General features: G+C 28.3%; 2 protein-coding genes across 2 annotated transcripts; both read right to left on the bottom strand.

The window, feature by feature from the left end:
- Positions 1 to 1,193: 1,193 nt before the first annotated feature.
- On the bottom strand, positions 1,194 to 6,473 carry LOC135926673 (uncharacterized). The gene is made up of 4 exons (XM_065462602.1): positions 6,382 to 6,473; positions 5,612 to 5,720; positions 5,270 to 5,527; positions 1,194 to 1,648 (listed from the first exon to the last, which is right to left on the bottom strand). The coding sequence occupies exons 1-4, from the start codon at positions 6,424 to 6,426 to the stop codon at positions 1,194 to 1,196; spliced, it is 867 nt and encodes a 288-aa protein (XP_065318674.1). The 5' UTR covers positions 6,427 to 6,473.
- A 9,686-nt stretch (positions 6,474 to 16,159) lies between these two features.
- LOC135925850 (uncharacterized) lies at positions 16,160 to 21,380 on the bottom strand. The gene is made up of 3 exons (XM_065461373.1): positions 21,328 to 21,380; positions 19,884 to 21,191; positions 16,160 to 17,204 (listed from the first exon to the last, which is right to left on the bottom strand). The coding sequence occupies exons 2-3, from the start codon at positions 21,187 to 21,189 to the stop codon at positions 16,348 to 16,350; spliced, it is 2,163 nt and encodes a 720-aa protein (XP_065317445.1). The 5' UTR covers positions 21,190 to 21,191; positions 21,328 to 21,380; the 3' UTR covers positions 16,160 to 16,347.
- Positions 21,381 to 22,889: the final 1,509 nt, after the last annotated feature.

The following is a 22,889-nucleotide window of genomic DNA, read 5'->3' on the forward strand; positions in this document are numbered from 1 at the left end:
GGCAGCACTTATAAATCTGTAAATATTATCACAGCAGAATCCTTCCGATTCTATTTGATCTTGATAGCCAAAATATTTGACAGATTTTTATTGTGATGGTGTTAATCCTATGATGTGTTTCTAGCTGAATCCAAAATATAGCATAAAATGTTAACTATGGCTGATAATGTTCAAAAAATGCTATTTTCTTCTTTAACAAGAATAAAAACATACCTGAATCGCTTGATTTGAGCCGATTTTTAAAAACGGCTAACTCAATTTTTAGCCTATTGTCTAAGTCTTAAAATTTGCTTAATAGATGTCCAAACCTTTGTGCCACATATGAGAAAAATTTACATTGGCAATGTATTTTTGTTTTTAAGTGATTAATTTATTGCATATATTTAATAAAAAAATGAAATAAAAATTTATAATTTATTCAAATATCGGTTTATTTTAAACGAAGTAGTAATAAAATTGATTCAATTTTTTTTTACCCACTCCTACCCCGGAGTCAATTGTTTTTATATGGAGTAAAGACCATAACTTGAAGATTCAGTAGTTGATATTAGATAATACGGCATAAAATCAAATTTTGATTGTAAATATTCTAAAATTGTCTTAATAAATTTTTATATCTTGGGATAGACGAATGATCATAAATTATTTAGCTGAATAGTTACGAAATAAATACATAAATTTTTATAAATCCATGATCGTGTAGTATAGTTCAAAAACAGAAATCTTATTGCTTCTCCCTCTTTTACTTATTTAATAAGTATGAAACAAAATAATATTTCAAATGGTATACTAATACTTGTTTGATACCTAATTTTATAAATTCCCACTCAGGGGTAATATATGAAACTTATAGATTTTATGATATAATTTGTTAATTCATCATTTTAAATTTACTTTTACTCATAGCAATGAAAAATATAAAAAGACTTATAGTTAATTCTGACTATGAATACCTTCTTTTCAGTGCTGTAAGTGTACGTTTCTTATTTATTTATGTTTAAAAAGGACAAGGATCACTATATAAAAATTTTTTTTAGATACAATGTTATAACAACATTTTAAGTAATACTATATAACATAAGATAAAATGATGTCTATGTATGATCTATTAAAATATTTATAAATTTGTTATTTATTTTAAAAAATAGATTAAATCTAGACTTTTTTAAAAAAAGGAAAATGAATTAAAGAGTCTACGAGTCGTGTTTTTCTGCCGAATGAAGAGGAACCGCTATTGGATTAGCTGCGCCGATAGAACGACTATGACTACCAAAACCACCGCCATAAGAGCCGCCACGATGAGGATTGTAGCTGCCCTGACCACCATAGCTTCCGGGTCGATAGCTGCCTTGCCCACCATAGCTGCCCGGCCCACCATAGCTGCCCGGCCCACCATAGCTGCCCGGCCCACCATAGCTGCCCGGCCCACCATAGTTGCCATGTCCACCATAGCTGCCTTGCCCACCATAGTTTCCATGTCCACCATAGCTGCCTTGCCCACCATAACTGCCTTGCCCACCATAGCTGCCTTGCCCACCATAGTTGCCATGTCCACCATAACTGCCTTGCCCACCATAGCCTTGCCCACCATAGCCTTGCCCACCATAGTTGCCTTGCCCACCATAATTGCCATGGCCACCATAACTTCCTTGGCCACCATAACTTCCTTGGCCACCTCCGTAAGGTGAAGGTCTGTAATTGGAACCACCTTGATATCCTCCACTTGGGTTATAAGGTCTATTGTAGCTGCTAGGACCATACCCAGGCCCTCCAAAACCTCCATTTCCCCCATATTTGCTTTGATCGGTTTGAGATTGCCCTCTTACATTCTGGCCTAGATTTCCTGAATCTAATAGTTTATTTTTTTAATTTTAAGTAATAAAAGGGTTATCTGTTTCTCTTATACAAATTTTAAGATCGTTTATATTATATATATAAAAATATATACTTGTTGGAAGAAGACTGTTGGTAATAGCAACCTTAAAAAATATAATAAATTTTAAAAAATTTTATCAATTTTTATATCGAATATGCTATCGTATATTTTATAGGGAAATGAAATATATAAAAAAATAACTTACGAAACAGAAGCACACTAGAATTATGTTGATCTGATGATACATTTTTACAAGCCTAAATCCAATTCTTTTTTCCACAAATAAATGAAAATTTATTAATTACTATAAAATATTATATAATATACTTTAAAAAATATTTAACAGTATTTGAGGATTTTTTTTTCTAATGAAAATTATTTAAATTTTCCCACTATTTATACCTGATATTATAAATTGATCAAAATTTAAATTTAATGTCCTCAAGGAGTGAATAAATAGATTAAGTTATCTATTTATTTTTCAAGTAAAAAGAAAAATGTTTTTCTTTTGGTACATTTTTATTTTAAATTTTTTAAAAAAAAGGAACTTGTAAAAAGTGATATTATTTATATCCGTTAAATTATGTGTTTGCAGAGACCTGCAGAGATACCATTTGTACGGCCCTGCACTGCCCGGTACGGCTCGGATTTTTTTTTTTTTAATTTTCAGGCCAGGCCCAGGATGTTTTTAAAATATATTTTATTTATTTTTGATTTTTTACAACTAATAATGACGATTTCAAATATTTGGATTTAAATATTACGGCCCGGCCCTGATATCTTTTTTTTAAAAAAAATTTCAAGCCCGGCCCAGCCCGACCATTGTAAATTTAAAAAAATTAAAATAAGGCCCAGGTACCCGGGCCTACAGGTCACTGATAATTTGTAATGGGGTAGGATTTAGATTAAGATGCAACATTGTAGGAAAGAATAGTAGAATAGAAGGAAAATAAAATTAAGAGTAAATTAAAAGAAAGAAGATAAAAATGAAGAATGTGTTAAATTTTATTATAAAAAAAAATTCTTAGTTTGAAAAGCCAAACGACTTCATTTGTTTTTGTTTTTAAAAAATGATTTATGATGTTTTTTTTATCATTCTAGTCTAATTTCAATTCAGTGAAACATGATTTGGTTACCTTCGGGACCAAGATTTTTTTTGCCCAATTTAGACAATTGCTCAATTTTTAAGGCATTTTGATATAAATTAGACAAATATGTTTTTTTATATCGTAATCGGTAAAGGGCAGATTCTTTCTTTCTTCGTTAAAATTTATTCTTAAAATTTAGGATATATGCTATAATTTTAGATAATATATATTATAATTATTATTTAATACCCATTTCGGGAAAAATTCATAAATGTTGACACGAATATCCTTCCTAGGAAGGAACCGTATCAAAAATGAATAAATAATAAGGACCCCTGGAAGCATACTCATATGAAGCTCGCCATGGATGAATAGGAACATTAGCAGGCCCGGTCCTGGTAGAATATGTTCTTAGGCCCCGAGTTTTTTAATTATTTTTTCCGCCATAATCATGCTTCAGAAAGATATGGCTGGGTCCAGGCCTGTTAGTCTCCAGATATAAATAGTAAACCCGCAAAAATTTCGATCGCATTTTCTTTTCTCGAATGAGTATATCGGATTGCCGAATATAAAAATAAAACATTTAACTTAATATTTGAGGATTTTATGTCCCTAAGAAATATTAAATTCTGTACTGCTGACGTTTTTCTACTTCAACAGCTAGTGTTTGTTGATTTCAGTCTATTTTTAAAAAATGGCTAACTCAAAGGTTTTATTCAGAAAAATATTACGCGAGCCTAAAGATTTTATGCTCATTGATGACACAAAGGTTTGGATATCTATTACCGAAACCTCGAGGTTTAGGCAATATTTTTTCTGGCTAAAATATTGAGTTAGCTGTTTTAAAAGTCGCCTCAAATCTAGCCGTTTAACAACATTTGGAATATCAGAACCCGCATTCACTTGTCTGCCTTTGTTTCATTTTAAAAAAAAAAATTTAAACACTAAATGTAAGATTCGTTATTAATAAGCTAAAGAAAAACTCGTTACTATTTCATATTAAAATATCACGCAAAGATTTTTCTATTCTGTAAACTACAACTGTTATAACCTTTTAAAAAAGGCAATATTTATTAAAACATATGATAGATGCTTCTAATCGCTTTCTTATTGAATTATTTACTGAAACTGTCTTATTTCTAAAGTCTAGTAGTATATTTTTATTTTCGAAGGGTGTAATTTTACATAGGATAAGTAGTTGATTTTGATTCGTTGATCAAAAAACCAGAATCGACTAGAGTGATAGTTTCGCTGTCATTGACATATTAGTGTGCCGTCTCGGTATCTTTCGATGTTTACATCTTTAATTGTAAAATTACCCACAATTATCTCCTATTACTTTATCATTTAAAATTATTACATCTTTTTTTCTTATGGGATTTGAATATATTTTAACGATAATACTCTTATAAACTCGATACACCCTCTGCATAACGATACTTAAATAATGGAAAAAATTTCTTTTTTAACGCTCTTAAATTGTGGAGCTGAAAGAAGGATCGATTAATTTTTACATTTCCAAACTATATATATATAAGAGTGGGTTTTTTAATTCACCACAACCCCACTTTTATGTAAAAATTTTGCTTAAACCACCCGACGATTTATTTTAATTTGAACTTATAAAATCTGCAATATAATGAAATAAAACAATGATTTTTTTTAATAAATAGAAGCTGTTTTCTGCTCATTTCGCTAGATAAATATCTAAAAAAAAAAAAATTTTTAACCGGCCCGCTACCTTTCCAATGTTTAAAATTTTGCTGATCTCTAATACTGATTTGAAAATTTATGAATCAGAATTACAAAAACTTTAAAGCGAGATTTTTAGTATTTTCGTCGTATCTTTTCGCGGTGGCCAATAAATTTGATATTATTTTTTTTAATTAGTTTATATTTTATATCTGAAAAATAAAAACAAAGTTGATTATTTAAGCATTTTTATGAATCTTATTCTTATATAGTGCTAAAACACCTTGCGAACTCTATTTGGCAGACAATATTAGAATACTATTTTTTTAGTAAATCGAAATTCCAGACATTTGCTTGATTAATTGATGTTTTATTTTTTTTTCAAATGTATAATATCTATAAAAAAAATGCATAACAATATAAATTTTGAACGTTTAAAAAAAATACATGTATTCTTTATTTTACAATTAAGGAAAAAAAATATATCTAAAATCTATGCATAAAAAATAAGAAATGATTTTACAATTTTCTTATTAGCCTGATCATTGAGTGGGAGAAGGTTTGGCAGCGAAGGGGCTGGACGAACCGGCAGATCGGCCATAGCCACCATAACCACCTCCATAGCCACCATAACCACCTCCATATCCCCCGTAACCACCTCCATAGCCCCCATAACCACCTCCATAGCCACCATAACCTCCGTAATAAGGTCTGTAATAATTGTAATGACCTCCATAGGAGCCTGGATAATAAGGTCTGTAACCGCCATAACCCCCATAACCACCACCATATCCTCCATATCCGCCATAGCCATGTTTACCTTCTTGAGTTAGAGTCTTGGGGTCGGTTTGAGGTTGTTGTAGTTGATTTCCTATATAATTATTATAATATATTTTTGTGCGTCAAATCAAATGTTGTTAAATGGAATATTTATAAAGTTAAAAAAATATAATACTTGCAGGGGCAGGGTGTTGATGAGTTCCCGTTCTTTGAGGAAATTTGTCATTAGGCCTAAGAAATGGGTTTGTTCTTGTGTTCAAATTCTGACTGGTGGCTATAGCCAACTTTAAAAAAATAAATATTTGTAGATAAAATAATTGTAGAAGATAAAATATATTTAAATAGACATTTTTTTACGCTTCAGTGAAAAACTGTATTAAATTTTATTCTTAAAATTGAAATGTGTATTATTTCATATTAACTAGAGTTTAAAAAAAATATGTATTTTATATTTTACTCTTGCGAGCTGTGAATACAAAATCTGGTAAAATGTTAATATATATATTATTTTTTTTTAATATTACTGAACTAAATTCAAATTCTGAATATATATATATACATATATTCCAATAAAATTATTATAATGAAGTTGACTGAAGATTTCAATCAAAAATTTCAATAGTAATTTAATAGAAAATAATTTTCATTGTTCACCACTTATTTGAGCCGATAATATGATAGATTTAAAGATACCCCCTAGCTACAAATTTTAAATTATAATCGGATTTTTTCGACAAATAGATAACCGTCTCAACCAATGACGATTGCCTCCTACTTGGTATATATTTACTCCTGCTCCCTTTCCTAGGCAAAAAAAAAATCAAAGAATTAGATGAAGAGGATTCTAAAATTAAAATTACCAAAAAAAAACTCACTATAACACGAACCTTATGTATTAATTCAATTTATTATATAACGAATATACAAAAAATATAATTAACTTACGAAGCACACTAGAGTTAGGTTGATAAGAATCAGAAAGTTATACATTTCTTCAGCTATAATTATAAATATATATTTTTTAAATAAACTATAAAATTAATTTTTATATACTTTCAAAAAAAATATCACAAAATATTTTCTGTTTTGGTATAGATAAATTTTATTTCTCACTATTTATACCCGAGTTTGATAATGATAAAATTTAAAGCAAAAATTTTATAACATTTATGTATTATTGTTTAATTAATAAACAAAGAAATATAGCCACTTTACAATTTTTTCATTTCATTGTCAATATTTCTTTTCACCTCAAAAAAATAGGAGTTTTGATAAAAACCAGTAACAAATGTTTATTGATTGTTGTTGTTTTTGCATTATAAATGTAAAAAACATAATTTGAGTATATTATCTATATCCTTATTTATCCTGAGATACATTCATAATGGGCCGGAGAGATATTTGATATTTAAAGATAACTAAGCTTTGAGTTTAAAAAAAAATAAAGAAAGTATGTGAAAGTTGCATATTTATATTATTTATATTCTAAGTCCATCAAACTTGAATTGCTATTTATAAATTTGTATGTCGTATGGGAAAGAAAAAATAAATGTCGTTCTCCACATAATTGGTTAAATACAAAATTCCTATAAAAACGTCTTATAATTGTTAATTATTTTAATGAAAATATAACTATTTCCGATAAAAAAATAAAATCATTTCCTAATTATATTTTTAACAAATTTTTGATATTTCGTTTTTACGTTTATTTTACCAAAATAAAAAAATAATTACATTTCATTTGTAATATTTTGATAAGGCATATTACCAATATGTGACTCTTAGCAAAGAGTATTGATATCTACAAATAATTCCAATTTAAAATATTGGTAATAATCTAAACGTAATGACCGAATTTAATCAAATTCCTTAAATTCTTTCTGCCAGTAGGGATTAAGAATTAAATTTAACAGGTTCATAAATAAAGCAGAGAAAGAAGTGCAAGAAATAGAAATGGGCATATCTTATAAATAACAAACATTCGAAACAGTTATAATATAATTTATTCTTATAATTTTATTTTTTTTTGTCAATTTTGGGCTCTTGAAAACTTATTTCATTTTTTCAAAAATCTGGTAAAATTATAAAGAATTTTTTAAAAAAATGGGGTTGAGAGGAAAGAAAATCGAAAGAAAAAAATAAAGATAATATATTCATACAAATTTAATAAAAATTATTGACTTAAAATTAAAGATTATTTTTAAAAAAAAGCAACAAATAAAGTTTGAAATGAAAATAAAATAAAAAAAATAATGAGGTTAAAATAGGAAAGAAAATGGAATAAAAAAAATGAAGAGGATTATAAATTTTTAATTTAGAAAAATTGATTAAAATGAAAAAGTATTTTAGAAAACACTCAAAAATTAGATTTTTCTTATAATTTTGCATTACTTTTGTTGCTAGTTTTTTAAAAAAATTTCGTGCTTTTCTAAAATTTTGATTATTTTCCTTAGTTTTGCTAACTTTATGTTGTCTTTTTGAGTTTATTTATAAAATATTTTTGCTTGCATATTACTTAGTTTTGAAATTTTGGGTCATTTTACATATCACCCCCCCCCCCGTCATTTTGCATGTTTTAGTAATCCTATTATTAGTAATCGAAGATATGAATAAAGTCATAAGGATTCAATCTGACCATGCATTTTATGGTTCCTGCTAGTGTTGTTAAAAGCCTCCATTTTTAAAAACGGCTAACATGCAAGTCTCGAGATTTCTATAATACATGTCCAAACCTTTCTACCATCCATGAGCCAAATCATCAGGCTACAGCGTATTTTTGGCTGAAATATTGGGTTGGGTTAACCGTTTTTTTAATCGAACCATTTAGCAACACTAGTTCCCTACCATCAGAGTTGTTAAAAGATACTTTTTAAATGAATCTAGATACAGATACATCGTCTAAAATAATATCTAGATACAGATATTTTAATCAAAAATCTATCTAGATACAGATATTTTAATCAAAAATCTATCTAGATACAGATACCACATTTTTATATCTAGATCCTTTAACAACTCTGCCTACCATAGTCTTTGCTAAATAAAGTGTTCTTTCTGATATTGATAAAATCTAAGGATACTTTTTTTTTAAAAAAATGGCGTATATAAGTCCCAAATTAAATATAATATATTGAAGGGAAAAAAATAGATAATACTTCAATAATAAAATTAAATTACCTCAATTTTCTAAGATTAGATATACATTTAATACTTAATAAGATTAATATTGAAACAATTTCCTGTTTTTACTCTCACAAACAACATATTGACAATAATAAAATGTATCATGATATTTCGAATCCAGATCCAGTCATCAAACCTCAAAAAAAAAATAAACATATAGTTTTGTATTCAATTCTTAGTTCATATCTCGCAACAAAAATAGCACGTTTATAACGATAAAAAAGTTATACTTGAAAGCCAAATTTATAGTTTAAAAATATTTTAGACCACTTCTCAATTCTGAAAGTATTTTAAATTTATATAATCGAGGTTTGTTAGGATAGCAAGGATTGATTATTTTATTTTATTACAAATTTACTAACTTTATAATGTTTAAATTTTTACTACTTATAATTAATTAAAAATGTTGGATTATTATAATAGAACTAGGGTTTCACTCTAATACGATATTTTTATTTTCTATAATTTCATTCTTCATTTTATTTTATTTTTTCTTTCAATATGATTTATTTCACTGAAGATTAACAATATAAATTTAATAAAATTATCTATTATAATATTAAAACACGACAACTACATAATAAGCAGATATACAATATATACTGTAGACTAATTGTTTCATTTGCACTTGCAGACTGGTTTTTTTAAAAACAAAGGTTATAACAAAATATAAAAGTATAAAAAGAGACATGCAATTAAAACTTAAATATTTTAAGTTGTTTTGTTTTTTAAAAGATTATTTTCGATTTAAATATAGTGGGAAATTTTATTTATATTTTACATGTATATTTATGTTACTATTACAGTACAATAAGCCTATTCAAAAACTATTTCGAATCGAGTGATAACGAAACGAATAACGAATTATTCGTTTGTTCGAATACTAATAAATAATGATTCGATAGTTTGTCCTTTATATTCCCCAATCAAATGCTCTGCACATGACATATATTTACACTAAGGTGGTTACTTAGTTTGTTCCTATTAAATTTTCGTTTTTTCCTGAAGCATAATTGATGTTTAATAATCTTCATTAAGTGGCAACAGAAACCAGTATTATAGGTTTATAAGCCCGAATTCATTGAGGAATAGTAGTTTTTAAACTTTTTGTATGTTTGAATTTTATCCAAAAATAAAAATAGTAGGACTAAATTATAACCACCCCCCCCCCCTTTTAATTTTTATAATTTTAAAATATAATTATGCTCCTCTTGAGAGAACTTGTAGTTCCTATATTCGTTATCTGCTCTTTTCGATCATAGTAAGTTTTCTTTCCAATCTTATCTGAATAAGTAATAAAATTGTTCTTTTTTAAACCTATTATCTTAAAAACTGATTTCAAAGATAACTTGTTAAAATTAAAACTCTTTATTAATAATAATATTATAGCGTTAAATTGCATTAAACCAGCCTGCAGGGCTGGGTAAAAATTTCTGGTACGTAGAGCAATTATTATTTTAAGAGCTGTCTTACTAAAATACTAAATCTATTAAATAATACCGAAAAACAAAATAATTAAACTATTTATTTAGGACATGATACAATTACAAATGCCACAGATACAAATACAATTGATTTATAAAACGGTTGATAAAAGAGCCTTCATGACATTGAGTAAAAATTGTCTGTAATGAGCAAAGTCTGGGAAAATTTCGGAGGGGCCACACAACTTGTGCAAAAATTGTTAAAGGGCCAAAGCAGGCCCGGTCTGCCCAGGATTTGCAGACCACTAGTTGGTAGTAAATAAAATAATAAACAGATACATATTTTATCTGCTATTTGGATCTTTTAGCACTAATGGCGCATTTTATTGATAAGAATATTAAACTCAATAATTAAATTTTAAAAAAAAATCTATTTGGGTAAGAATTATTTTACACTATGATATTTTTTTTTTGTAAAAATATTTATTTTTCATGCGAAAAATTGAACATACGAATAGTACACTATTCCTTTAATATTTATTCGTGTTTTGAATAGGTCTATTACAGCTATTTAGCTAGTTTACAAACTTGCTGAACCTCTCAGCTAATTTTTGTTTAATTTTTTTCCCCCAATTTTTTGAGTATTCTATAATGATATTTTTAAATCTTTTCTTAGTATAATTTTGTATATTTTCCATATTTTTTTTATAACTATTTTTTTTAAAATGATATTTACGAATTTTTAAAATTGATTTGTCTCCTTTTTTTTAACTATATATAAGTATTTTTTTTTGTTTTATATATTTTACATATTTTTTAAAATATTTTATGATATTGAACTTAAATTTTCCTTCATCTTCAACATCTAACTTTTTATTTTTTTTTCTACATATTTTTGAGTATTTTCTTTTTTTTAATAAAAATTTCGCCTATCCTTTTTTTGTTCCTTTTATGTTATTTGCGCAATATTTTTATTTTAAAATTATTTATTAAATTAAACTTAATTTTTTTTTTTAATTTTTCAATTTTTCTAATATTTTAATTTATATTTGTTATAACAGGTGAAATCAATTTATTAATTTAGGCCTAGACCACGTTTATAGTTTATAAGAAAAGAGGCAAAAATTTATTAATAATGAATACTAATTTATCGCTATCTATTTATTACAGACTGACTACTCACCTATATTATAGATCTGCAAAAGCAGAAAATAATTAGTAATTTAATTTGTGATATAAATACAACGCTTTTAAAGTAAATAATATCCTGGTTCTAACTATTTTTAAAAAAAGATAGCTACTGGTTCTGGTTTCTAAGTAAATCTTAAATAGATTTAGGGGTCACGATCCTTAGATTTTAACACGTTCCAGGGCTTCCAGTTCTACGTTCCTGTATATGATAGGAAATGATTATTAGTTTTCTGTTTTGTAGATTCGTCTCTGTTATACGAACATGAGTCTAGCGGTAAAAAAGTGTCACGTGATCTCGAGACTGAGAAGAAGAAACTAGGGAACTTTAAGATAATAAATTTTTAGTTAAAAATTAATTAAATTGAACTTAGATTATAATATTTTATCAAGTATACGAACCCAGGAAGTTGAACAGATCTGAAACAAGTGAGAAGAAAAACAATCTCAAAGAAAGATTCTGTAGTTTAGATTAATATATGTTATCTGATTTTTCCGGAAATGCATTCCACCATGTTTTGAATACCTACCTTATGATTTTCAGACAATTTCGTCATGAACTTTTGAACCAAATATAATTTATATTAGTTTTTTCCATAGATTTTTTATATATATTGTAGATGACTAGAAGGTTAACGACAAAATTATCTACAATTGATAAGATAGGTAATCTAAACATGCTGAATTACATTTTCCGGTAAAATCAGATTCTTATATTAAAAATAAAACGCGCTCAAGAAATGATTCAATGTTGAAAAAATACATTGCCGCTAACATATATATATTAACAAAAATATACAACTTTAAAGATTGCAAAAGTTTTATTCGTCAGCAAGATACCGTTTTAAATAGTTGAAAATGCTTGATGGAGTGGAAACACAAGATAGGGTAAAAATGAAGATTTATCAGGCTAAAGAATCATAATCAGTATAAGCGGGTGAATAATTTCCCGGAAAAAATTTCCTATCGAAAAAAAAAATCTCCGAAATAAATTTTTATAAATAAAATTTGTTTAAAAAAAATGTCACAAAAAGTATAATAAATAACCATGAAAAAAATAAGTGAATTTTAAATTCTAAAATATTTTCTAGAAATAAAAAGTATAATATTCATTAAATTCATTTAGACTCGTTCTTTCAAATATTAAAATAGATATCTAAAAATAAAAAATAACATTTAGACTCATGCAATATCTCTTCCTTACTCTTAAACACCCCCTATACCTGTTCTTTACAATAGTAATAATATCGCATTTTCGGAAAATACTGGCACCGTCAATTAGCTATCGCCTTCCTAAATGAAGTCCTCATTATAGCGTCTTAATCTTATTCCGATCTTACAATCGTACTTGTTAGACGATTAGCCTTCGATTCCAAGTTAGCAAATTAGTATATGTTGATGCATTGGATGATTTCATCGGTATCTCCTTCAAGAGATTCGATAACATGTCTGTCACCTTTAAGGACGCAGCACTTCTCTTTAGTATCTCAATGCATGCTATTACCCATATTAATGCAAGAGAAATCCTAACCGTAGGTGTAGGAACGCTTTTCGCTATCGACCGATATGGAGTACTTCCGATGATCTTTACGGATTCCACCGTGGCATACTACGTCTTTAGAAAAGGGGGATCTATATCCCCGTCAATTGAAATAGTGGTCACCCAAATTTTAGTCAAGCTAGGCTTACCCAAGTTTACTGCGGTTTCCCAAAATATCCAGTAGACTCCAACGGATGAGAACCCCGCTGATGAATATTCAAGACACTGGATCGGCGAACGAGGACAAATGGAGCTCTTTAACAGGCACACTATAGACGAAACAGCAGTCGACCAAATTAGACAAGTCGAGGAGCATGCCTCGCTTTTTGGAACAGAAACAGTGAATACCCCCTCACTACATCGAGTCTCTCCCAGCCATCCACTACAACATGGAACCTAGAAGCGATATCTGTCGATTCAAGGGACTTACTCTAAATAAATCGAAATTATGAAGAACAACAACACGCTAAAAACGAATCATCCCATCGCATTATAATTTCATATATATACTGCTTTATATAACGATTTCATTGTTGTTTTCCTATCGTTTTCTCTAATTACATTTTATACTATTATATTGCATCTGGCATTTTGATAGTTTATATTTTACATTGTACTTTGATCCAAAAATTTTATTTATTAATAAATCAATTAAATATAAAAGTCATAAAGGCCAATATACTTGGGCTAAATTTATCATGTATCTAAACGGACATATAAATTTAGTATTGCGAAATATTTTCATTCCAAAGAGGTTCAGCACATGGTTTGAAAGTACCAGTACCACTCATATACTTGCAAGACTTCTCAACTCCAAATATTAATGACCCATAGGCGTAGCCAGGGGGAATGAGGCTAGAGGAATCTCCTCTTCGGAAACTTGCTTGTTCTCGCAAAAATCATTCTAAAATAATAATTTTAAAAACCATTCTCCCCCCCTTCACATTTCTAGTAAAATAGTATCTGGTGATAAAGGTCTTTCTAATTCCTTTCATGAGACCCAATAAAGACATAAGACTAATAACCATAGGAAGAGTCTTTCGAAGATCACCCAAATTATCTCGATCTGATTTGCTTATGTTGCTACTATTTTCCTCGCACCCGCGCAGATAGGTGTTGGTATAAAAAGTGATTGACAGGTGCTATCCAAAAATATCTCCCAAAAATTCTCTCTAATGCACAACTAATTAAAATAGACTTTGCCAATGCTTACGATGCACTCCTTAGGAAACATTTTCTCACCAAATTTATCGGGAAATTTCCAAACTATGTTAATTAAATAATTAACTATATTAACCAAGATACTTCCCTTTTACAATTTAAGGACCGTACTATATCATCTACTAAAGGCTCACAACAAGGGGATCCTCTAGGTTCAATTTTATTTTGTCTAGGTCATGATTGTAGAAATATAAAAATCAACTACAACTTGATCTCCATGCGTGGCATATTGATGACGAAATAAGTGGAGCCCCTGAAGAGATTGCAAATGCATGAAACATAATAAAAGAACAAGGGGCATCAATTGGTCTGAGTCCAAACACTAAACCGAATTCTGCCCCTTAAAATAGGGCATGAAAAAAAATATATATCTTCAAAAATAACATAGGGGAATTCTCTCACCCCGAATCTATTGTCGGTGATGTGGGTGTAATCAAACAATTTTTTAAGAATCTTTTTTATTTAATATAATAATCGAAATTATATAAAAGTATAATTAGAATAACAGGTAAACAGCATACATGATAAGGGTTCTTCAGTAACGATATCGAAGTCAGAGACCTTCATGGGCCTTAATTTTTTGACCAAGCCCGGCCCAAGCCCGCACTTAAAAATTTTTTTAGGCTCAAGCCCGGCCCGGCCCATATCTAATGTTAAAAAAATTCCCAAGCTCATGATAAGTTTCAAAAAAATTTCCCGAACCCGGCCCAAGCCCATATCCAAAAATTTAATTTTTTTTTATTGAAAATAAACAATATTTAAATATTATTTAGGCAATCCTCTTGTTTACAATACTGAACTTTATTATTATTAGAAGAAGAAAAAGGCAATATTTCTTTAAATTAGCAACTGTATTAAATAATCTAAATTTAAATGTAATAATTTTAGGCCCAAACTCATTTAAAAAAATTTTTTTTAATCCAGGCCCTGTTGAGGCCCACTTGAAAATATAATAATGAGCCAGGCATGGGTCTGCTGGCCGGCCCGGCCCATAAAGGTCTCTGGAGTAGATAGCTAAAATAAGCTATTTAATTGTTAATTAGCTAATTTAAAAAAAAATGTATTGTGTATATTTTGTGTTATTTATATTATAAATTTAACTACCGTAATTTTTTTTTTAAATATAATTTACAAATTAAATGACGGCATCTCGATTAGAATTTTTTTTTTTTTTAAAACATATCAAGGGAAAAAAAATTTAAACATAACTTATAGAAATTAACTACTGAATTAGATATAAAGCATGTCATAGCAGTGTTGTTAAACTGCTCGTTTTGAGCCGATTTTTAAAAACCGGCTAGCAAAATATTATATTCAGAAAAATATTACATAAGACTGAGGATTTTGCTCATTGAAGGAACAAAGGTTTAGACATATATTATCGAAATCTCGAAGCTTAGGCAATATTTTTTTGGCTAAAATATTGAGTTAGCAGCCGTTTAACAACACTAGTTATTAGAGCCCTGCATCTGGTCTTTATTTTTTCAAATCCGATTCTATAAATAATTCTAAAAACTTTGTTCAAACTATTCAATTCTAGTATTATTTTTTTTTTATCATGGATTAGCTTTAATTCAATTTTACATTTATTGAACTGTGCTAAAAAAAAAGGTAGGATGTTTCAAATTGATAACAGAAATGTTTTTTTTTATAAACGCAGGAAAACAAAATTTTTGGTTGCTATTCTTGAAAAAAAAACATTAGAAAAAAATTCAAAAATTTATCGATGGTCCAAGTCCGGCCGCATCCCGATCAGGGCTGGAATAATAGTGAAATCCTATCCGAAACTACTTAACAGCTGATCGATTTTTAAAATCTGTTTATGCAACGAATTTATTTCTTTATTAGAATAAATAATTTCTGGATCAATATCAAGGATGGAAGGAATTAAAGAAAAAATTAATATTAATAATCAACTGTTAAATCGTGTTGAGTCGAATCCCGCTATGAATTCAGCCTAAAATGTAAAAGATTCTATCCAACTGACTCCAAAAGAACTGTCAGTGCAGAGTTTTAATAGTTATGCCCTCTTTTTGAGTAACAAACAAATTTTTAAAGTGGCTATTGACTATATATTCATAAATAATAAATTTGTCTTTTTAATATTTTTTCAGCAATTTATTTACCATCATAAAATATAGATACAACTAATTCCTGATATTCATCATAATATATAATTAATTACATAGAAAAATATTTATGTCTTTTAAATTGTATATAATATCGCAGAGAAGTTTATATGATTCAACTTATTTAAAATAATTAGTTCGCATTATGTTAAAATCTAACTGTTATCATATTTGAAAACATTAACATATAGTGTTAAGAATAGGAAGAAATTTAATCCATGTTGCTTTAATTATGATACTTTCTACAATAACAATACTTTTTAATTTCTGACCCGTTTACGCAGTAAGATTGATCCCAGTACCCATCCAAGCGAGAAATGTCTGCTACACGGCTGAATATATTTGAAATATTATACATATCAAAATCTAACGTAGCCTCGAATATTCCTTGAAAGGGATTAGTTATTATTATTATTATGACACTTTTAAAAGTTTCTATCACTTTGGATATGTAAGAAGTTAGTCCGTTATCGATCCCTTCACTCAGTTTGTTCAAATATTTTCTTACCTCGTTAGCATTATAACCTTGCAACTCTTCTAAATTTCTTTTATTCGCCTTCGATATCAATATAAATTTTTTTATTGTGCCTAGTCTAAATTCCTCAAAAATGCAATCTTTTTTATAGGGCATGAGTATATCGTTCTTGATCTTTGAAACTATTAAGTCGGCTCCAAGGTTCAGAATTTTCTGAAATAACTCGCTAATATTGTCCGTCGAATGTTTTGGATAATTTAAATAGGTGGTTAAAGTAATAGGTGCTAGCCAATTGCATGGGCAATAATAACTAGGCACGTGGGCCGATTCACAATCCCTATCATAAGGGATCATACTTAACAGGCTAAGTCCCTTCTTATCTCTATTCTTTAAGCTTTCATTTCCAGTCATGTTTGAAAGTTTAAGGGGAGTTTTTTCTTCTATAATCAGGTGAATGTCCAGTAATTGAAGCAATGTTTCGTGTATATCAAAAGCCGTTACGATTCGTTTGGTATTCATCGAAAAAATGGATTCTTCGATGCCATAATCGTTAAAAAAGTTGTCCGGAGGAATGATTAATAGGAACGGCATGCGATCTTCCAATATTCCTTGGTTTTATTGTTAAAGTAAAATAATTAAATATAAAATCTCTCCCTTTTTTATTTTTAACTTTTTCTTAAAATTAAATGCTAAACATTAAAATTAAAAACAAGAAAATCTGTTTTTAATATCGTTCAATTTTTCTTCATAAATATTTTAAAAAAATTAAAAGAAGTAAATAAGCCTTCTTTACAGTTCATTGCAAACTTTTATGAAAAAAAAATAAAACTTTTCAAAATGATTTTAAATTTTAAGAGTAGTTCTTTATAAAGTTGACTTATATCCTTAAACCCTGTATTGCATATCTCATTCCCCGTTCGACAAATATATATAATAAATATCTTATAAATAAATTTTGGATCAATTGCATGGTACGTAAATAAGGCCACGTTCTATCGATTCAAATGTTAATTAAAACTAGTGATCTATTATATATTTTTAATTCGCTTTTTAAAAAAAATTTCTCAAATTTACTGTTATCAAAAAAAAAGATATAGGTATTTTGACATAAATTAAAACATTAAAATTAGATAAATAAAAGGGAAAGCATGGGCTAAAGGTTAACATGGATAAAAAAGAGTATATGGCAATAGATGAAGATGAAACAGATCGCATCGATATAATAGTGTCAGATATCGGCAATTGATAGCTGTAAATATTTGGGTACTTTACAAGATAATGACGTAATCGAAAGAGAAATAAAAAAATAAAATGAACCAAGGAAAGGGTGGGCAAATTTATAGAGTCCACGCAAATTAAAAGGGAAATGGAAAAATATAAAGGTATTTAGTAAACAAGTGTTCAGTTTGGAAACTTAGTCAGGCAATCAATCAGACGAGTGAAGTTTACAGATATGAGAATGCGGATTTTGATAGCAGGAATATCAAAAATGATAAGATACGAAATACAAATATACTAAAAGTTTAAAGGTGGACCCTTTAAAACAAGATCTTGGTGAACATACTTAAGCAGTATGAAATTAGGACGAGAAGGCCTAAAAACCTTATAGGAAACAAGGTTAAAAGTCTAGAAGCGGTAGGTAAAAGAAAGAGAGAAAAACCACCATTATTCATTTTGTATGAGTTTTCTATTCATAGAATTATGAAATGGGCTATCACATCTAACGATAGCAAATATTCTAATTTAGTGACACTTCTGATGAGGAGACTTTACCAACCCCAAATAATAATGATTTCGGTAAATTTAAAAATTAATGCGCTTATATAATTATTTTTAATTATCTAGATTTCAATGAAACAGGTTAGTCGTAAGAAGATAAAATTACCAATAATGATAAAAGAGATAGTTAAGAGAAAAATGGCGTTTAGTGAAAATGAAGTCTTCGAAAAGTTGACAATAAAAAAAACCAATTGATTATTACTCTCATATTTGTTATTATTTTTTTTCTACAAAGAGATGATCAGATTGAATCAATATAACTCTCAAAAACCAAAAAAAAATAGGGCTATAATATATTCTGGGAAGATGTTACCAGCTGAAGGATTGTCCGATGTTGGAGCACGTGGCAATCTGTGCTGATGATTTCCTATATTCCGTAACAAGTAGTGTTGTTAAACGGCTCAATTTGATAGGATTTTTAAAAATGGCTAACTCATTATTTTTATCCGGAAAAATATCGACTAAGCCTCGAGATTTCGCTAATAGATGTCCAAACCTATGTGCCATCTATGAGAAATCATTAGGCTTGCTTAATATTATTCTGGATAAATTATTGAATTGGTCGTTTTTCAAAATAGGTTCAAATCAAGCCCGTTTAACAACACTATTCAACTGGAGGTCAATCTCCCCCCCCCTCCTTAATTAGCGAGTCTAGGTCTCTAAGAAAAATCAATTTTGATTATTTTTTGATAACAGAAAGGAGTACTTTGAGCTGCCATCGTCATAATCAATGACTTACAAATATCAACTTCTGAACAGATAAGGAGTTGTAGATTGAGAAAGATACGATATAGAAGAAAAGAATAAAATGTCCAAATGTCATTAAAATTTATAATAAAAGGAGGTTAGAAAAAATGGATAATTATTCCAAATATAACGATAAGAAGGGAATATGTAAAATGCCAATATGACTATTTGAACGAAAGTCGTTTGTTGAAGTATATTTACACACCAAAATAAAAATATTTAATAGTTTAATATTTATTGTGTTTAATTAAAGTTATATATATTTCTAATTAATAAAAATTATTGGAGAAAAAATTGAAATTTGCATCCCTTAATTGCATAATGTGCACATTATTACACATACTATTCATCTTCTAAGAAATTCAGAATTTTTTTCAAAAAAAAGTAATGAGATTTTCAATAGTATAGAAAGAAGAAAAGATGTAATTTGGCAAAAAAAAATTATTCCAATATAATTAATGGGGAAAAAATTGCAAAAAGATCTTATCATTGAGTAACGATGCTAGATTTAAATATAAAGATAAAAGAATCAAATTATCCATAAACAAATATGGATGGTAGAGTCTAACCATTATAAGTCTCTCTATATTTTCCGAACCTCAACCCATGATCGCTAAAAACTATTATAAACGAGTTTTTCAAGAGCTTCTTTTCCAATAACCTCTTAAAGTAAAGAGAAATTAATTGATCTATCACGGCTGCACCCGGAAGATTATTGTGAGTGAATTTCGTTATAAAGTTTAGATTGAAATAAGGCTGACCAAGAATTTCCATTGATTTAATAAGAGATTCAGAATAATCTAGCAACATGTCAATTTCACTCTTGCCATACAAAGAACAATGATCGTAACGTTTTGTGAGGTTCATGAATCTCATCCATTCTAGGGAGAATGGTCGAAAGTAAAAGTTTGAAGGAACGGCCAGAAAACCATTTTTTTGGTAGTTGTAAGTTGCATAAATAGGTTCGTCCTCTAAATAAATGCTGGCATACCCTCTTTTTTCGTATTCACGCCAAATCAGACTTAAGTTGTCAAAATATTTTATGGATCCATGTGGAAACTCTTCCGAAACCCATTTTCCAGTGAATAAAGGTGTTAAATTGGGGTACGTATTATCGCCTACCTTACAATAACCTTTATAGGAGTAAACGTTTTTTCTGAGAGAACTAAGAAGTCTATAAGTTTTATCAAAGTACCTCTCAAAATTTCCCCTTGATGTTGAATCCACACCCATTAGTAGTACGTTCAATCTATTATTGCTTAATTTGGCTTCATTTAATAAATTACGCTTTATTTGAGTCTTTATATAATGGGTCACTACAGCTCGTGCAGGAACTATGTGGGCATTTTGATAAATGACGGAGTTGTTTTTATCACGACATGTCACACTGAGGTAGACATCAAAGCTTTGCTGCTTGACATTAGTGAACGACATCTGAAAAGAGGCTAGGTTGGACATGTAAACTAAAGTTGAGGTATTAAAATAAACAGGTTCCCCAAGAATGTTGTTATCATCAGGAAGGTTGGATTTGTCATCTCTAAGTATCTGAAAGTAATAACAGCTTCCTAAATTTTTTGAACCTCCATAATAAGCTTCTAGCACTTTAGTATCTAATATAATTTTGAAATTCGAATCTTGTTCCGAAATGTCAATACGATTTGTAGCCTTAGACTCTAAAAATGTCAAAGGTACTCTTACATCTTGTATGCAATCTAATTTCGAATAGCTCAAATATTTGAGCTCTAGATAAGGGGTTATAACGTTTATGGACGTGTTTAATCGTAAAATTTTACAACGAGGCATATTTAAGTCATATGAAATAGAAGAAATCTTACTATATTTTATTAAATCTGGGTTAAAATTTATTAAAGTATCAGTAATATGAGAAGTATTAGGAACGGAAAATGGTAGCGCTATATTTTCGCCACTCTCAAGCTTCCGGAAAATCCCTGAATTATAACTGTAAGAGTACCAAGAATAAAAGATAAAGAATTCCAAACATAAAAATGTGACATTTCTGTATATGTTGTGTCTTAGGGTATGGAAAAAAAATCTGGCTCCTTGCATTCCTTTTCCGAAATAAGTAAAAAAAGAAAATTTTTTGCGAACTATTTTTGAAATATAGTGCTCATAAATATCTTTATAAAATTTATAAAGATACTTATTGAAATTTTTTTTTATAAAATATTTAAACTAACACATTACCTTTAGACGAGCCAGTAATCTGTAGTTTCAATAATATGACAAAAATAAATTTATTTTTTATGGTAACACCAAAATTATATCTATATACTCTAATAAAAAAAAATTCAATTACCTTGAATATTATCTCTTTAAATAATGCCAACCTAGGCATATATTAACATTAAAAGCAAGATAATAAAAATTTGAATTTCAAATTCATCAGTTAAAATAAAACCATTGAAATTTAATTTAAAATAATCGTATCAAAACAGAAAATAATCAAAATTTTATAAAAAAAAATCATAAAGCGATTATATACTTTATGGTCTAAAAATTGCATTTTTCCATATAAAAAATTTTTTTTTTATCACTGAAGATAAGAATTGACACAATTATTTAACCTAAAGCAAATAAATTTTGATTAATGAGTTTGGAATAATTTGAAAGAATTTATTGAAGATTAGATAAATCCAAAATAAATAATAAATATTTAGTTTGAAAGGTTTCATGAATGTGGAGAGAGCTCTTAAAAATAATTGATAATAAAGTATACTTATTGTAGTAAATTAGAAATTATATTCATAATTAAATGACTTTACATATTTTAATATTAATATAATATATGTATGTTTATTATGTAATGAATTCCCATATCCCTTATTTATATATATAATATTATTATGATTTTATATATATGTATGATATAATATCGAGTGAAGGTTAGCTACCTAACACTCATATAGATTTTAGCATTATCCATATCATTATTATTGTTTCCGTCTAATTGTGTGTATGGATGGTTTATCTATGGATTCTATATGATGTTGTATAAATGTATTATGGAATAAAATATTGGGTGAATCTATAATCAGCATATATATATATAATAAATATGGATTTATAATACTTATCATTATCAGTTAAAATTATGAACAACTAAAGATGAGCAAATTCTTTAAAATAAATTGCAATTTATGTCCATGGAAGACAATGTTTCCAATATTATGTGTATATGTAATGATATGACCCCATCTATTTGAAATCCGCCTACCCAATCATTCAAAAATAATAATTAATCTCTCTTAAGATATTTAATATATATAAATTTATGTATCAAAGCAAAGTTGGCATTGATTACAAAGCATTTAAAGGGCTTAAATAACCATTAGATGCTTCTCTATTTTCCGAACCTACACGAGCTTTTCAAAACCATAATTTGCAGAGCAATTTCTTAAAGTAAGTTATCGGAATTCATCCATCATTACCGCACCATTGAGTGAATTGAATGATAAAGTTTAGATTAAAATAAGTCTGGTCAGGTGTTTACGTGGTTTTAATAAGAGATTCAGAATAGTCTAGCATCATAATTTCACACTCGCCGTAAAAAGAAAAATGAGTGTAACGTTTGGGGAGGTTAATAAGTAAAAAAAATATGTTGGAAGAAATTTAGTTAAGCTTAACAATCTTATTAAGACTCCATTTAACAAGTACAAAGATGCTAGAGAAATCTTTGACAATCATCAAAAAACAAATTATCACAAAAGCTGTGAATAAACTGATGATTTCTTCAAATTAATTCAAAG

The sequence above is a fragment of the Gordionus sp. m RMFG-2023 genome, chromosome 3 (assembly GCF_954871325.1).
Source record: "Gordionus sp. m RMFG-2023 chromosome 3, tfGorSpeb1-WG-v2, whole genome shotgun sequence".
Taxonomy (NCBI): domain Eukaryota; kingdom Metazoa; phylum Nematomorpha; class Gordioida; order Chordodea; family Parachordodidae; genus Gordionus; species Gordionus sp. m RMFG-2023.

Bases quoted from the DNA above. Each gene is read 5' to 3' on its own strand.
- LOC135925850 (XM_065461373.1), bottom strand. From the start codon at position 21,189: ATGCAAGGAGCCAGATTTTTTTTCCATACCCTAAGACACAACATATAC. The intron at 17,205-19,883 runs GTCAGCCTTATT...AATAAAACCAAG, and splicing joins TAAATCAATGGAAATTCTTG to GAATATTGGAAGATCGCATG.
- LOC135926673 (XM_065462602.1), bottom strand. From the start codon at position 6,426: ATGTATAACTTTCTGATTCTTATCAACCTAACTCTAGTGTGCTTC. The intron at 5,528-5,611 runs GTATTATATTTT...ATAATTATATAG, and splicing joins TCAACACCCTGCCCCTGCAA to GAAATCAACTACAACAACCT. The intron at 1,649-5,269 runs GTTATGGTGGCT...ATGGTGGCCAAG, and splicing joins TTATGGTGGCTATGGAGGTG to GAAGTTATGGTGGCCATGGC.